This window comes from Epinephelus moara, chromosome 12 (genome assembly GCF_006386435.1).
Source record: "Epinephelus moara isolate mb chromosome 12, YSFRI_EMoa_1.0, whole genome shotgun sequence".
NCBI classification, from domain to species: Eukaryota; Metazoa; Chordata; class Actinopteri; order Perciformes; family Serranidae; genus Epinephelus; species Epinephelus moara.
The window spans coordinates 33,587,504-33,605,934 of record NC_065517.1 but is presented as its reverse complement, the minus strand read 5'-3'; the positions used below and the strand labels follow the sequence as shown (position 1 = coordinate 33,605,934).

The window sequence follows — 18,431 nt, the reverse complement described above, 5'->3', positions numbered from 1 at the left end:
GCTCCCCACACAACCCCGACCCCAGAGTTAATAACAGGAGGTTATGGTGTTTCATTCTCTTCTCTCTATGACACTTGTATCTCGACCAGTAGCCTACTTTTGTTGTGTTGCTGATCCTCTATGGTACACAAATACAGTATAGCCTAGTATAATCACACATCAGAACAATGGGACGTCAGACCAATGGGCTGTCGGACCAATGACATGGACCCGTGTTGTCATATATAACGTTATAGCCTATGTTAGCCCATTAGAGGCAAACTAAAAATATCTGTCCAGCAGAAACTCTGCAACCATCTCGTCCCTTTTCAGCTCAGGATGAAGCTGCATCAGTCTTTGCCATCGCTCGAAAGCAGAGCCAATGTTGAGTTCTCTCTTAGTGTTAGCTTTTTCTTTCTTTTGCCAACTAATTTCCCTGTTGGAGCGGCTGGAGGTGGAAGCAGTGGTCCGCATTTGTCTGCCATTGTTACGGAGAAAAGTTTATATCCACAAGCGTCCCTGTTACTAGTGAGCGGTTACATCAATCGGAGGCCTGCACGTGGGGAAGACAGACAGGATGATCGGCTCACTTACTTACTTAACATTTTAGTGTGCCATCAGCTTATTAATAGCATTTTAACCTAAACAAAGAAAAGCGTAAAATTTCCAGAAAGGTAAGTGTTGCTTTAAGTATGAACTTTTGTACGTGACATAAGTTAAATATATTACGTAAGTTAAAATAACTCAACGTTGATTTTTGGTTTCACACAGACACAAACAGCCGTCTCTTGGGTCAAAGTCCTGTGTTTGTTTGACCCATCCATCCACCCTGACCTCCTCCTTTATGGACTTTGTACTTTGTCACCTGACTTCCTAATTTGCTTCTGTCATTTTTACTACAACCACCAGAAGTCACCATCCAAAATTCAATGTAAATATGAGCTGTAATAAGCTGCAAGAACAGACGACCTATGGGGTCTCATGAAACGACAGCGACTAAAATGTGAGTTGAGAAAGTTTCAAAGAAGGTAAGACGTATGATCAGTATTAAGATGAGAGATCCCTCCGTTAGATCAGTGTCCTTAGATTTAGAGAATTAAACCAAAAACAAAATATTAAAGTCTTTTATCTGATTCACTGTTAAAGTTCAACAAGTCTTCCTCCGACACTCAGTGCTGCGGACACGAACTGGAAATGTTGGAAGCAAATCTGGTGTTGCATCCAGCCCTGTCACCTTCCTGATGTTCATTATGTGTTTGAGTTCACAGTCTGGACCACGTCTCTGCTCGTCACCTCCAGGAGCTGAGGAAATGCCGTTCACTCTACAGTCTGAACATAGCGAAGGTTTCTGATCGGTCAGTCTGTCTGGAAACAGTAACCTGCACTTCATAAGCACCTCCCAGTGGCCTCGGTGCACAAGTCGTGACTCATTCAGCAGATGTGAAGTGTTTGGCTCAGTGACCTGAGTGATAACTGAGGAACAGTGGAGCAGCCAGAGAAGATGCTCTGACGCTCTGGCTGAAGCTTGACAAGATAACTGGATGCTTTTCTGACAATAAGAGATTCAGAAGAATCCAAAGGTGAACGAACAACAGAAGAGTTTAAAAACTTCACTCTGCACTAGTGTTGTTTTCTGCACGCTGAGGACGAGGTGTCGGAGCTCTGATGTTTTGTCCAGTTTGAAAATAGATTTCAGATTCAGGTTACATGGTATTATTCATCTATATTTTTACTTCTGTTGAAGTTCTGTGAAGATTATCACGTCTGTTTGCCAGAGTTTATTTTCTGCAATGAACCAAAATCCAGTGGAAAAATCCTGCAGGCTTTTTGACAAGGGAACAGTGTGACGCTAACTTCCGCGTTGGCCTACAGAAAAATGTCATCCCTGGAGCACTCTGTGCGAGGCAGCGGCGGCCAACTAGCTACGAGACTGTTATTTATGAGGGGGGAGGACGTGCAAACAGGAGGAGGCATGTCAAATACTTTTTTAGCACTGTGGAGAGACTTGTGTTTCATATTTTGGCTTCAGGGAGAGACATACAAATTTAAATGGTTGTATTTTGTATTTATTTTACAGCTGATTTATTCTGTTAGTTTCAGCCAACTGTAAAAACTGAAAATATTGAGACTGGCGAGAGACTAGAGAGAAGGCTTAATTTTCTGATTTGTCTTTCTGAAAAATGCCATTGTAGTATCAGAATGTTGGGAAGATATTTGGCCTGTTAAACTGGATCTAATATTTACCTCAGTGATGACGGAGTGAAACAATTAAAGGCGGAGGCATATCAAATAAAAAAATATAAATCAAATAAAAAAAAATTAAGCACTGGGGAGAGACTTACATTTTTTATTTTGTTTTAGGGGAAGAGCATACAAATTTAAATGGTTGGAACTATTTTACTATTAGTATTAATATTAGTATTTATTTTACTGCAGATTTTTAAAGAAAGCATGCTGGTGATGCTTTAGATTTTTCTTTTCTCTTTTCTCAAATTTTTGTCTTTAAAATTCTTTGTCAATGTTTTCCTCTTTGAAAATTTTTGGCCTTTTTTTTCTTCAAAATTTTGGGCATTTTATTTCTTTAAAAATTCCCCAAATTACACCATTTATTACAGCCTGAAACTGTAAAAATGGAAATTATCGTTGGATTTTCAATTTTCCAACGGTCCTTGGACAAATCACGTGCAATGAACGCTACCATCAAAAAAAAAAAAAAAAAAAATCTGAGCTTAAAATAGTGACATTTCATCAAAATCACTTTAACCTACCTCCCCTTATAGAATTTGGACAAAACCTGCGGCTTTTTTTGTTAATTTTTTTTAAATAAATAAATAATTAAACATAAATAAATAATTTCACACAGACGCAAACAGCCGTCTCTTGGATCAAAGTCCTGTGTTTGTTTGACCCAGTACTTTGTACTATGTCACCTGACTTCCTAATTTGCTTTTGTCATTTTACTACGACCACCAGAAGTCACCATCCAAAATTCAATGTAAATATGAGCTGTAATAAGCTGCAAGTACAGACGACCTATGGGGTCTCATGAAGTGATAGTGACTAAAATGTGAGTTGAGAAAGTTTCAAAGAAGGTAAGACGTATGATCAGTATTAAGATGAGTGATCCCTCTGTTAGATCGGTGTCCTTAGATTTAGAGAATTAAACCAAAATCAAAATATTAAAGTCTTAAAATAGTGACATTTCATCAAAATCACTTTATCCTTCCTCCCCTTTTAAAATTTGGACAAAATCTGTGGCTTTTTTTTTCCAACTCCAGGACTTCTAAACATCTAATAACTCATTTATGGTGGAGGGGTCATGGATTTTCCAAGGCTCAAGGAAAAGTATTTGGAGCTTCGGGGAGGGTAAAAAATAAAAAAATAAAAAATAAATAAAATAAATTCCTTGTTCATTTGGGTCCTTTGGGAAAAATATTCCTAAAAAAATAAAGAACATAAAGAATAAAGAACAAAGTCCTTTCAACCTTTCTGTCAGTTAACACATCAGAGGTTATTAAACATGTCTGACTGTATGAACGACCTCCTCAGGCTCCAAAAAGTCGCGAAAAAATAAGTGTGTACGTGTGATTTTACCAAAAGTACAACCACAAACTTGTTTATCTGGCACCAGAGAAAGTTTGAACTATAAACATGAGGGAATTTTAAAAAATGTGCATCAGACACGTGTGATAAAATGTGGAAAGTGACAAGTGCATCCATTCCTGTGGGTCTGCCCCACACACACACACACACACACACACACACACACACTGACTGATATGGTGCAACAAAGCCCACAGGCACTTGTGTGGTCCACACACTGAAGCATACAACTCAACACGTGGAGATTTACGACGGCACTCAGCATCACTCATATGATGACAGGAACTTGTTGACGGTCTCATCGACACGCGAGGATCATGAACGTTCACGCTGCAGCTCATCATCACTACCATCTCCTGTTACATCGTTATGAAAGAAGCGGTGAGCTGCGTCCAACAAAGTGGCAACTTTATATTTTCAGGCGGCAGAATCTGTTCATTTGAATCAAATAAATAAAAAGTCAGGAGGACTGTTAACATGTAGTTGTATGTTTTATCTGTATGTGTCTTTTCTGTTTGTGTCTGCGGGGCGACACTGAACATGTTTACATGCACATGAATATTCTACTATTATTTCAAATATGAAAATACTCTGACTTTGATACGGGTCATGTGAACAGATATTTCAAATCAGGCCTTTATCTGAATGTAGCAGGACATTTGAGTTTGAGGAGCATTTTTTGGACGTGTTTACAGCCCAACAGTTTGAGGGATGGTGTAGAGCCTTTCCAATACCAGACCCTACCCACTCCCGCTCCATCGTGGAGTGTAACTCTGTTTGTCGTCGCGCTCGCAGCTGAATGAAACTCAACTCAAATTTATCTATCAAGCACATTTAAAAACAACTCACGTCACCAAAGTGCTGCACAAAAGGAATAAATTGCTAAAAAATGAATACATAGGGATGACATAACTGTCAGGTACACAGCTCCCACATTTATAGACACAACACACACAGGCACACATCAGGGAAAACCACATCAGGGCGACTCAGATGCTGATGAGTAAAAGGAGGTTTGGAGGCGGGACTTAAATGATTCAATGGAGGGGGCAGATCTGATTGGGGGGGGGGGNGAGGGAGGCTCAGGTGAGTTTTAGAGTCCTCACATCCCTTGCGGAGATCCAGGGGGAGAGTGGGTAGCAGCACAACTCCACCTAATGGAGGCTGACGGCACCCCAGATTAAAACGTCCAAAAAACACATAATTGAAACCACAAAATATCTCCATACTGCTCGTCCGTAGTGATCCAAGTGTGCTGCAGCCCCCACATAAAAAGTTGTTTGGAAAAATGTCATTTAAACTCTGTTTTTAGCCTCATTGTAGCCTGTAGCTCTAACTGCTTCTGTGTATACTGAGCTAACGTGTGCACACTTGTGTGTGAGACCAGTGAAAGCACGTGAACACACATGAAGGTGGTGCCCATGTCTCACGGTCTCGCGCAAGCGCACACATGTGAGCACGGTCCAGAGAGAGGCAGTTAGAGCTACAGGCTACAGTGAGGCTAAAAACAGAGTTCAAATGACGTTTTTCCAAACAACTTTTTATGTCGGGGCTTCAGGACACTTGGATCACTACGGACGAGCAGTATGGAGATATTTTGTGGTTTCAATTATGTGTTTTTGGACTTTTGAATCTGGGGTGCCGTCAGCTTCCATTAGGTGGAGTTGTGCTGCTACCCACTCTCCCCTTGGATCTCCGCAAGGGATGTGAGGACTCTAAAACTTCACCTGAGCCTCCCTCGGCATATGGGTGAGTAGATAATGGCTGAATTTTCATTCTTGGGAGCACTATCCCTTTAAATCTGTAGCGTGGGACAGCCAGGAGCCCCAGGTCAGCTGACCTGAGGGACCTGGGTGAGGAGTAGGGGGTTAGAAGGTAAGGTGTAGGGGATAAACACAGCGGTAAACTTTGGGATAAACAAAGAGAAACTGTCGTAACTTTTTGTAACCACGGAGTAAAATAAATCTTAATCCAATTTTATGTTCTTCACATCTATTTGTGGCACCTACACTGAATCTGTATGTGCTGCTATTGTTTAGGCCCACCTGATTTTTTTTGTGTATGTCTTTATCATAAAAAAATAATAACTTGACAAATTGAGATGGACAAATAAAAAAATAAGTTAATTAATTAATATCTAAGCTTCTTTGGTAGCATTTCTTTTCTTTTCTCTTTTGTGTTGAACATCTTTTGGCTTTTTACTGTAACAGTTAAATATTCAGCCCAACAACCAAATGAACGTGAGTGTTCTCTAGAGACTGAGAAGGAAATATTTGATCCTTCATATGATGTAACCTTTAAGATGTTAATGTCTTAATGACAGCAGGCCTTTAAATGTCTGTCTTAGTTTGAGCAGGTTAGGTTTGCAAGGGTAGTCGCAGAACTTTATTTGTATGGAGTGTCTTCCATGATGAACACAAGACTGGGTTGCACATGGTCAGTAAGTTTACATCAGTGCAGGCTCACTTCCACTCTGAGTGAAAGTGGGTGAGAGAGGGTGTGTGTGTGGTTTGGGAAAGGCCTGTAGAGATGCATGCCCAAAAGAACAGCCCACATCTCTGGTCAGAACGAGGAACGCGACCACTTTTAAACACCCTGACAGACCTGGATATCAACAGGGCTTTGGGCAAATATTGTGGTCGCAGGATTTGTGTCATGGGGTCATGTTGCGTTGATCAGACTACGCACAGCTGCATGTGAACGTGAATATCAGCCTTGTAAACAGCTTACAGCTGATTTATAGTGCAGCTATATCGGCTCTACACAGAGTCTGTGCTGTTGCAAGCACATTCTCACTGTGACCTCGTCACATATCGATGTTTAGTCTTTGACTTTCTACGTCCAGACATGACGTCCAAGGTACCCTGGGTGTGCTGGTTGTTCCTTCAAAGCCTTCTTAAAATATTGTGTTCACAAGAATGAGATGGGAGCAGATCACGGTGACCTTTGCCCACAAAATCTAATCAGTTTATTGTTGAGTCCAAGTAGATGTTTGTGTCAAATTTAATAAATTCCCTTAAGGTGTTCTTGAGACATTGGGTTCATGACATTCTCGGAACCCATCGGCTGTATTCGGCGTCTGACTTCCGGTTTGATTTGGGTGGAGGAGGCAAATTTCCGTTTCTGACTTCCGTTTATATATAAGTAAATATGCTGAACCATTACGATGGATTCAGAGTTTGCAGTGACGCCAATTATGTTCCGCCTCGTTAGTTCACCGCACGGACCGTTTAACCTGGCAACAACTGCAGCCGGCTCAAACATGATTGGTCAATATCACGCGGACTACAAACAGCCTACAACTGGAAACCAGGGCTCTTCCACTCTTCTTCCGGAGGCAAGATCTCCGGGGTTTGCCTACAGACTCTACATTCACTGAATGTAGAGTCTGTATGTAGAGACTAGGTTCATGACAACAGGACGGAGAACCCTTAAACATACGGCCTCTGGTCACAGCTATCACTGGTGTGGAGGCCTGAAGACATGCAGTGTAATGTGAAATAGCTCTACGTGGGTCGGAGAAAAAAATGAATGAATGAATGAAAGTAAAGAAGATTTTGGTCTGAATTTGATTTTAAATTGAAGCAAACCAAAATCTTCTGAGTGCTGATGAATAAAGAGGAAAGACAGACGCCATAAGCAGGGTTGGAAATGAACGTTGTGCTCCACCTGTCACTGTGACTGAATTACAAAATCTATCAGACTCTTAATATCAGTATTTTTTTGGCTGCTGAGTTTCAGCTGGTGGTTGGTCCTAATTTCCAACTCTGCCATTAGACACTAAAACCTGAAGAAAAAAATGTTCATAAAAAGCTGTTCTGTTGGGAGCCTGTTTCTTCATTGATTCTGGCTGCTGATGAATCGTCACATTCCTGCACGGATCAATCTAATCCCCGTCGGTAATAGAGCTTTTTATTGAAACTAATATTTTAAAATACTTTCTCCTGCTCTGTGAGTGAGAGAACAGATGTTAAATACTGGGAGTTTACCCCATGGTGTCATATCTGGACTCAGAACACAACGTTTGACTATGTTTGTTAATCGTCTTCCACATTTGGTTTGAGTTTTAATGAACAAACTGAAATTATGACTTCAGTTATGGACTCTGAGGTGAACCACAGCGTTAGCCTGGTGTTACTCGGCTCTTATTAAGAACAAACAAATCAAACGTTAAACGTGGCAGATGTTAGCGGGGGTGCAGTCTATCATGGCGTGCTTGTTTTCGCACCCTGGGGCACTCTGGGTGGGTGGAGCTGTAGGATTTAGTCGTGTGTCAATAACTACAAACGGACCTCCTCCCACGCAGTGTGTCTCAGGCTGGGAACAAGATGGCGTGAACTGGTGTGACATCACAGTGACCAGCCAATCACAACACACAGTGGCTGCTTTCCCAAAATGTCTGCCAGCAAAGTTTGTTTTTCTTCTTCTTCTTCTCGTCTGATTGAAATGAAACATAACTGCTGGATTTGAATCTCCGGATTCACTTTGACCGCATCACATTTTGGGAAACACAGAGCACATCACATGATGCTGGAAGCAAGGAAGTCAATCAGCCAATCAGCTGTAGCGTTACCTCCGTCGGTCCTCCGCTCTCGCTATTGGATGGAAGAACTTTCTACACACCAAACACAGAGGCAGATACATGAGAATCAACATCGTCCCACAGTAACAGACACAAACAGGAAGCTGACATGTTTACACGCAGACTCATCCGTCACGTTAACACTGGAAACCTCTCAAAGATGGAGACTGGTTTGTAGCTGGTGGGTTTAAGGTGGAATAAAGACTCTGCAGGCCCCGCCCATTAACCCATTAACTTAGGATTTTGTTTCAGGAAGGGTGAGTTTGAGTCGGCGCGTAAAAATGATTCTCAACATCAGATATGTTTCATATTTTCATATACTTTATCGACACAAACCAAAGACCCAGTGATCTGTGTTATTGAAGCAATAAAAAGTTGAAGGCTGCAGTGTTTCCTTAGAGAGAGAGATCAGCTTCAGACAAGCTGTCTAAACACGTCTGATCTGCTGCTGCTGCAGAGAAACTAAACTACAAACCAGCTCTCATGTTTTGATTTGATCAAATGAAACTTTATTCCCACAATTTCTCCTTCATCTCCTCGTCTTCCTCCATCTCTCTATCTTACTCTTAATCTACCCTTTTTATATAATAATTAACTCTGTTTTTATCCTCCTCCTCCTGTCTCTGTGTCTCACCTGTGTGTGTGTGTGTCTCACCTGAGTTGCTGTGTCTCTTGGTGAAGGGGTTGAGCGTAGCTTTAGCTTTGGAGGTCCAGTTAGCGGTGCTGGAGCCGAAGGAGCTGGAGGACAGAGACTTGCCCAGGTTGTCTGAGCTCACCTTCTTGGTGTTGTTGGTTGCTGTCTTACTCCAGTCTGCAGCAGAGACACACACACACGCACGCACGCGCGCACACACACACACACACACACACACACACACACACACACACACACACACACACACACACACACACACACACACACACCATCATCATCACCATCATTACCTCCTCCATAGATTGTATCACACCTGTTCTCCAGCAGCTTCACTGGCTTCCTGTTAAATATAACATCGATTTCAAGATTCTCACCTTTAATGCGTTTCATAATAAATCAATGAATATGTCACATAAACACTTTAAAGTAACACCAGACTGTTTCTGCTGCTGAAGCAAAGGGTGGAGACGTAGTTAATAAAGACTGATGACTGAAGTGTGTCATTTACAATAAAGTATATTTCAGGCCGAAACACTTTAGTCAAAGGAAACTTTATTTCCATTTGCAGTGTCATATCTGGAGGTATGGCTCTGCTCTGGGACCTGTGTTCACCTTCCTCTGATTCTTCTGTGGAGGCACGAGAGAAAAGTTTTTACACAAATTCAAAGTAACACAAGTTGAGTATCTGATGAACCAGTGGTATAGGAATAAACTCACACATATTATACGGAAGAGCAAAAGAGATCATTACACCGAACGATTGAAATCAGCCCAGAGTGATTCCAAGAGGACATGGAAGGTGTTGAACGAAGTACTTGGCAAGGGGCATAAAGGCACTGTGCTTCCTGATACTAATGACTTCAATGAGTTAGCCAACTCCTTTAATAAACACTTTAGCTCACTTGGTGAGAATCTTGCCAGCAAAATCCTCCAACAACCAGGCACGTCATATAGTCACTATCTGCACAGGAGACTATTTACAGGGCAGGGAACAATATGTCTCCATAAATGGCCATATATCACAACAGAAAATAATTAAATATGGGGTTCCCCAGGGCTCCATATTGGGACCCCTTTTATTCATCATATATATAAATGACTTTGTAAAAGCATCTGATATTTTCCATGAAGTTTTGTTTGCTGATGACACTAACCTGCTCCTGTCCCACAAGAGTCCTCTTGTGCTGCAGGAAATGGTAAACAAGGAAATGGAAAAAGTGGACACCTGGTTTAAGTGTAATAAAATGCTTTTTTGGGGTTCCCTTTCATGTCCCTTACACGGTGTACTGTATTCTGCTAATTATCACTATGTTTCTTGATGCATGAATAAAATACATCTGAATCTGAATCTGGTCAGTCTGCAGGTGATGTCATCCCTCCTCATCACAGTCCTGGCCTCTTTATGTTTGTCCTGCGTCTAATGTTGGACCTTCTCTCCTCATCTGTTCCTCCACCTCCTCTTCATCTTACTCTCACTCCTTCATCCCTCCCTGCCGTCCCTCCTTCGTTCTGTCCACCTTTGTCTCTCTGTCTTTAACATTCCTCCATCTCATTCAGGAGTCCCCATTCCCCTCGTCTCTTTTCCATCCTCTCTTTGTATGCACCATTAAACGTCGTCATGGACGATTACACGACCAACATCACTAACACACAACAGATGTGCATCAACCACTCCTGAGAATTAGGACGAATCATAGCCTGCCCAAAAAAAAGACTAATTGTGTTTCTGGAGGTGAAATATTGTTTTTAAAGGATGTATTTATATGAAATAAATATGATCTATAAAATATTTTGATCCTTTTTTAAATTTTTTAATATCTAAATTTGCCCCGTGACATAAAACAGCCTCGTCCCAGACGAGAATTCAGAACTTTAAACAACTGAAAAGTGTTTAAAAGTCTTTCAAATCTAAAAACTAACAGTCCGTGCTGATGACATCAGCGTCAAATTGTTCATCCTTGAATCAAAGGGAACATTTGTGCCAAATTAAAAAAAAAAAAATCCCTAAGCCGTTCTTTGAGATATTGTGTTCATGAGAATGTGACAAAGGAAGTCACAACGACCTCAACCTTTAACCTACAACTCCCAAAATCGAATTAGTTAATCACTAAGTCCAAGTGGATGTTTGTGCCAAAAAGTCCTCAAGGTGTTCTTGACATTCTGCTTTCATGAGAATGCAATTAATGAGGTCACAGTGACCTTGACCTTTGACCACCAAGTTCTAATCAGTTCATCCTTGACTCAAAGTGGATGTTTGTGCCAGATTTACCACAAGAATCCTTCAAGGCGTTTTGAGATATTGTGTTCACAAGAATAAGACAGCCAGACAACCTGAAAACATATTGCCTCCAGCTTCGGCTTTCACTGGCGTGGAGACAAATCAAAACCTCTTTAAAAAAACAAGGTTTAACCCTAGTTTACCTGAACGGGCAGGAACCGTTTCTTTCACTGTCTGTAACATGACGGGTCCAACTTCCTGTGCAGGTGCAGGACAGTTCAGGGCCTCAGATATAAATATTAAAATCAAAATATAAATGTTGTTGCTCTGCAGATTGTCTCAGCTCATATTTAACAACAGCTCATGAGTTACTGCTTCATGACGCATTCACACACAGGTAGATGTTATTTAATTTGGGATTTTCATTATTATGAACACATGATGACTTTTGACCTATAAAGTTCCTACTGTTCAGTTAAAACATTTAATAAATGTTGGATCATGATCATGTCGCTCGGAGGGAAAGTCATCATTCAGTTTACTGCAGCTGATTCAGTCAGTCAACATGAATCTATTAAATATGCATGAACATGAACTCTGAGTTTCCCTCCGACTGAGACGGGCTCTGTGATGCATTTATGGCCGGACGCCATCTCTCAGGCGTTCACACCAAACTGAGGCCAACTTCTGGAATCTTTGGTATGAAAACTGTTGAATACATAAAAGGAAGCAGATAGACTTAGAAATGAAATGTCAGCATGTTGGTGGACTCGCTGCACCTGGAGGACATCCTGGTCTTTTGTTTTATCTTTTTTTATGAGCTACAAAGCCGAGGCGACTAAGGTTTTATATTTTAATAAAGTTTTTTTTTTCTGCTGCCGTGGGAACCTGACAGGAGACCTGCAGACAGACTCCTGTGGACAGACCTGAGGTCAGCGTCAATGTTCTGTACGGAGGCTCCGAGATCAGCCTGAGACAGACAGACAGATGGACGGACAGACAGATACCTGAGTTGTCAGACAGTCTGAAGCGTCCGCAGCAGAGGTATCTCCTCCACTGTTTCTGGACGTTTTCTTTCAGGGCGCAGTGGAAGATAAATATGAAGAGACCTGAGGACAGAAGGAAAATCACTTTTACTGATCTTACTTTTACTGATTTAAACTATAAAAATGTATTTTTTGATTTGTCATCGTTTAATTAAACTACGTTTCCTCCACAGTACACTCTCACTACACAGAATAAACTAAAAATAACTAACAGGAAGTTAGTTATTTTTAGTTTGTACTAAAAATAATTACTTCATAAAGAGAAAACTGGAAATGACAAAGAATATAGTCTGTGACACTAGGGGTCAGCACGACCAGGTCCCCACCCCTGCCTGCCGCCCAACACACAATGCACCCGTCCCCGATGCCAGTCCCTGCCCTTACTTGTGAGCTCCCTTCGACGTCTGGTTTCAGAGGGGGGCCCCGGTGTCCCCATACAAAACCATACTCTTTTCCCTAATGTGATGTTTCATCGAGGTCTTCTTGAAGCGCTCTAGTCTGGCCCCCCTCCTGGGACCACTTTGCTTTGGGAGACCCGACCATGTGCTATTAGCCCTGGACAACACAGCTCCCAGGATCACAGGGACACACAAAGGTGGCGATTCTTAGAGAGTAAGCGGCTGAAATGAGTTTCCTCTGTAGGGTGTCTGGGCTCAGCCTTAGAGATAGGGTGAGGAGCTCAGACATGTGGAGGGAGCTCGGAGTAGAGCCGCTGCTCCTTCGCGTTAAAAGAGGTCAGTTTAGGTGGTTTGACATCTGATCAGGATCCTCCTGGATGCCTCCCGTTAGAGGTGTACTGGGCACTTCCAGCTGGTAGGAGGCCCCGGGGCAGACCCAGAACACACTGGAGGGATTATAGATCTCATCTGGCTTGGGAACACCTTGGGGTCCCCCAGGAGGAGCTGGAAAAAGTTGCTGAGGAGAGGGACATCTGGGGTGCTTTGCTTGGCCTGCTGCCCCTGAGACCCAGCCCCAGATAAGCAGTTGAAAGTGGACAACACAGAATATAACCAACAGCGATGGTCATTACCAGAAACTCTCAGCTCTGCTTTGCAAGTTTGTGGGGTTGTTGGTTGGGTTAAGGCGTGTGTTTTGAGTCTTTTAAAAACCCTGACCACGCATCACCAGTAATTCTACTCATGAGACAGGTGTTGATCACTCATGACTATTGCTACCTGCCACTTCAAAATAAATCAGGTGGATACAGGAGGATCTTGTTGAGACTCATTGTCTAATCAGTAGTTAACTCTGTAGTTACCTTGCAGTGAGTTGAAGATGGCGAACAGGTACATGAAGGCGAGGTTAACGGGCCCCCATGCGAACAGAGCGAAGCCCCACGTCATCCCCAGCAGGAAGGTGAGGCTGACGACGCTGCGCAGGTTTCGTAGAACCTGGATCCCAACAGCAGAAGAAAAAGAGACTTTAGGTTCTTTTTATTATGTTCTCATGCCTTTTATTTGTAATATCATTATGATTTTCTGCCTGTTTCTTTGTCTGTTCATGCTAATGCTAAATGCTAATTAAAGGATGCTGCCACTTCCTGTGAACCAGACGACTCTCAACACTAAAGAAGAAAAACCTTTGTAAGACTGGAGGGACTGGCTCTGAAGGTAAAAGTGACATTTTCATCATGAGAAGAAACTGCTTCCACCCAGTGGACATGTGATGAAGAGATGTTGAGTATCTACCTCCTCTCGCAGCGTGCGGTTGCTGCGTTTGCCGTTGCGGCCGCAGATCTGCATCATCACCACGACGAACATGGCCACGTTCAGCAGAAACACCAAACAGAAGTAACCCACGCAGGTGATGTAGAAGACCACCGAGTTCTGGATCCAGCAGCTGAGGACAGACGACACACACAGATACATATAACTCTCACACTACACCATGATGCGCTGTAGATCAAAACAAAGAGGGTCAAAAGGACTTCCTGGAAGAGACCACTGTGGGTAATTCAGCTCCTGAACAATGAACACTGAAGGAATTCTAACCAGGAGAAGTTTCAGCTGGTTGTAATCTGTAATCCTCACCACTTGACGCCACTAAATCCCCCTTAAATCTGACACACTGGACCGTTATAAGCAGCCTAGATGTCGCTAATATGAACTTTTACTGTCTCTATTGACTTATCATTGTAATTCTGTGGTTACTTACAACTCTGAGGATCCCTCTTCTGAATCTCCTTTGCCGTACTCCTGCAGGCCATAAGAGTTTTTATCCACCGCAACCACGATCCCCACCACCACAGCAGGGAGACCTGCAACAAGACACACAGTCCATCAGTGTTCACATGGCTGCCTCTATAGTTCTCACAGTTATGCCTCCACCTGAACCCCAAGTCCCTCACCCCATCCCACGATGCAGAACTTGAGGATGTATCGGCGGATGTAGGTGTTGAAGACTTTGACCAGAGCGATGTACATGTGGATGGACTCCAACCCCATCCAGGTGAAGGAGGTCAGGAGGAAGTAGTGCAGGAAGATGGCCACGGTCAGGCACAGCCATTCGGTTTCCAGACTGGCCAGCCAGCCGTCCAATAGGAAGACCATGTTGAGGAGCAGCAGGGACGTGCTGAGGTTCATCAGGATCTTGGAGGGGTAGTCACGCCGCAGTTTTCTGTGGGAAAGAAAAGAGGAAAAGAGAGGAGATGTGGATGAAATATGATTTTGCTGACAACTTTATTTGCTGCAGTTTGAGCTTATTTTCACCACCACGTATTCACAGCCAAATCAAACCGCTGAACGATTGGCTGGTTTCAGTTCTCGTCCAAAGCTTCTCCACATATCGCTGCAGATTATTTCAAATCATCTGAGGTCTGAACATCACCAGAGAATCATAAAGTTTGGTTACTGGGGGACTTTGGGAGCTTTTGGAGGGAAGTCAAATATGGATAACTATAAATTGTATTTTCATGACATGAAGCAAAGGCCGGAGCAAAGAGAGGACAGGATGGAGGGAGGAGTAGAGGTTCTGATCTCAACACACATATGTGTAATATTTTTACATCTAAATCACTATTATCAAGCTCCAGTTCCTTTTATTTTGAAAGTCAGTGACACAAGTGTAACCTTTGACCCCGTGGTCACATTGGTCACCGACGTGGAGGACTCCCGCCATGAAACTTTGCAGCCCGAGGATGAGGTGGCAGCCTACATGGAGTTCAAGACGCCCAAGAGGATCCTTTGGAGGGTTGATGGTGGTGGAAGGAGCATGCTAACATGTGTCCTAACCTGGCAGTGACTGAATGTTTTCACCATCCAGTCAAAGAGACATCGAATTCAAGAACGGAGAACCAGCTTAATGTGAGGGACTGGAGCCTGGGTGGGGTTTGATCATGGGGATGGGTCGCAGGACTTTTATTAACAGGTGCGGCTTTGACTTAGACAGAATGATGAGTTACAGGTCGGTTCTGGTACTGAGCTTTACGGGTGCAGGTTTTCAGAAATGGACACGAGTAGGACTCTGCCTTTAGTTGTCTAGTTTCTAAAGTGAGTGCACCACAGCCTCTTGAAGAAAGTAATGTCGGCCTCGAATTATTTTTGCCGGGGGGGCCAGTGGGTGGACAAGCCATTGTATCGGGCAGCCATGGCCCATACTGGCCCCTTTATGGGGGCCTGTTTGAAATCATACACAAATCTGACACAAAGGTCCACCATTGTTTCCATGTGAAGCTGAACTCATGTCTATACAGACATAAATGTCGATGTCTTCATGAAGCTTTGCACAGAACGGTGGCCAACTGAAGGTCAGCGGGACTCACAGAGGAGCTGACGGGCAAACCTCCCAAATCTAAAGTACAACCTGCACATGAAGGAAGTTGATTGGTTGATTCAGCATCCTGTCAGGAAGTTTCCTTTCTTATCGCTCAGATTTTGGGCGTAGATACATTTCAGCTTCGTACTAACACAAGTGATCCACTGTCTCCTAGTGGACGGGTGCTTTATACTCCAACTCCGTACAATAAAAGAAGCACACAGGTCGCGCTCGTCCAACTGGTGGTGTCTCCTCGAAATTCTGTTTGTACACTATTCATTTTTAACAACAAATATGTTTCAGCAGAAGCCGATAGAAACAAATATACCAAATCACATATTTTTATGAACATGATGAAAACCTTTTTATGAATGTATCTGTAAAATGTTAATTTTGTTTCGTCTACCTGTGTCATAATAATATGAATATATTTCGTTCTAAGTAACCCAAACGTCTTGTTTAAAGCTGCTCTGATCACTATCTTTATATCAACAACACATGAAATGACGCCACGTTATGTGACTCACTCAAAGGCGATGTAGGTGAGCAGCGTGGCGGCAGAGAAGATGGCGGAGATGCCGCAGCCGATGTAGGTGATGAAGGTCAGGATCTTGTTGTGCTTTGGGTCGATGTGAGGTGAGGCTCCAGAGATGTCCTGCAGACGGGGACAGAGACACACAGAGGGACAATATGATAATGTCCTGCTCACTTTTAGAAACAAAGACCTTCAGAAAAGATTGAAAAAGAGATGAAGAAGAACCGAACTACACTGGACATAACAAGTCATGTTCATATGATAAATAATGATTTTTGTCATTACATTATGTAAGATCTGTATGTGGATGAGAATTGTATTTTCCATCCACACTTGGACGACCTCCATCCCATCATTTCAGATATTTTCTGATAAGACCTTCGATCAGTTTTTTTCAGTTTTCCAGCACGTCCCCTCAAACCAACCATGAGAGCATTCGTTTCAAAATGTACAGCTCCCTGGTGTCTCTTAAAGACAGTGGTGCTATTAAAGCTAAAACTAACTTGGAACAAGAGCTGGGGACGGAGTTAAATCATGTGTGATGGGAGGCGGCCATAGGTGGAGTACACACTGCTACATCTTGTGCTCGACTCATAGAACTTAAGGTATGTGTAGGGCTCTTCTTTCCAAATCCAGGCTTTCAGAATATATCCAGATGTTGAAGAAACACATGCAGGAGATGTCAAATCACTCCCTGCAATCTGTTTTTTTTTATTTTTCCTGCGTCCAGAACTACATACCTCCTGGGATAAAAATAATTATCTAAAAGAAAAACTACAATTATCACCTTGTGAGTTACAGTTTCCATCCATGTCTGTGAAAACATGGACGCTTCACACACAGAAGTGTCACTAACAACGTATTTGACCAAACCTATCGTCTGTTCCTGAGTTACAACACTGAAAAAAGGCCAGAAAAGTGTTTTTGCATAATATTATGATGTCACAGTGAAACTGACCTTTGACCTTTTGGACATAAAATGTCTCATTCATCATTTTATCCTTTTAAATATTTGAGTGAGGTTTTGTCATAATTAGTGTTTGAATTCTTGAGTTATGTCCACACTGACCTTTGACCACTAAAATCTAATCAGTTTATCCTTCTGTCCAAGTGAATGTTCGTGCAAAGTCCCTCAAGGTATTCTTGAGACACCACGTTCACAAGAATGAGACAGACAAGGTCACAGCAACCTTGACCTCTGACCACAAAATTCTGATTAGCTTATTCTTCAGTCCATGTGGACCTTTCTTTGGATGTTTGTGTCAATTTAAAGTAATTCTCATAAGGTGTTCTCGAGATATCTTGCTCATGAGAATGAGACAGACAAGGTCACAGTTACCATGACCTTTGACCACCGACATCCAATCAGTTCATCGTTGGGTCCAAGTGAAAGTATGTGCCAAATTTTAAGAATTCCCTCACAGTGTTCTTGAGATATTGCATTCACATAATTTTAATTAATTTTTTTTTTTTTTAATTTTATATACTTTATTAATCCCCGAGGGGAAATTCAATTTTTCACTCTGTTTGTCAATTACACACAGGTCCGAACACACACATGCACAAACTGGACCTATACCTGCACTAAGTGGAGAGATGTCAGAGTGGGCTGCCCATGACAGGCGCTCTGAGCGGTTGGGGGGTTCGGTGCCTTGCTCAGGGGCACCTCGGCAGTGCCCAGGAGGTGAACTGGCACCTCTCCAGCTACCAGTCCACACTCCATGTTTTTGGTCCGGACGGGGACTTGAACAGGCGACCCTCCGGTTCCCAACCCAAGTCCCTATGGACTGAGCTACTGCCGCCCCCAAATAAGCTTCCTCCAAGTCCTCTGCTCTGTTATGACCTCCAGAGAAGCAGGGCTCATACCAATAACAGATCCTGTTCCTGTCCTCCAATGTTAGGCTGCCACCCCAACAAACAACCACATAAAAAAGGACACTCGCTAAAATACCATTATAAAAAAACCCTCCTGGATCAGCTGAACAGTCGTCGTCACAAACAAGCTGTTTTTCTGACAGTTTAGAGATACGTGGTTCTCACAGGACAGCCACGCCACAAAC

The 18,431-nt window shown here is 42.7% G+C and overlaps 1 protein-coding gene across 1 annotated transcript in view; it reads right to left on the bottom strand.

Annotated features, from left to right (window-relative positions):
- The window catches only part of adgrg6 (adhesion G protein-coupled receptor G6), a 137,488-nt gene that overhangs the window by 15,381 nt on the left and 103,676 nt on the right, over window positions 1–18,431 (bottom strand). The window contains exons 21-27 of the mRNA XM_050057926.1: window positions 16,364–16,491; window positions 14,431–14,699; window positions 14,238–14,340; window positions 13,772–13,922; window positions 13,342–13,474; window positions 12,045–12,146; window positions 8,820–8,975 (exon numbers count right to left, since the gene is read on the bottom strand). Of these exons, the coding sequence (XP_049913883.1) occupies window positions 8,820–8,975; window positions 12,045–12,146; window positions 13,342–13,474; window positions 13,772–13,922; window positions 14,238–14,340; window positions 14,431–14,699; window positions 16,364–16,491 (1,042 nt within the window). The remainder of the gene's footprint in view (window positions 1–8,819; window positions 8,976–12,044; window positions 12,147–13,341; window positions 13,475–13,771; window positions 13,923–14,237; window positions 14,341–14,430; window positions 14,700–16,363; window positions 16,492–18,431) is intronic.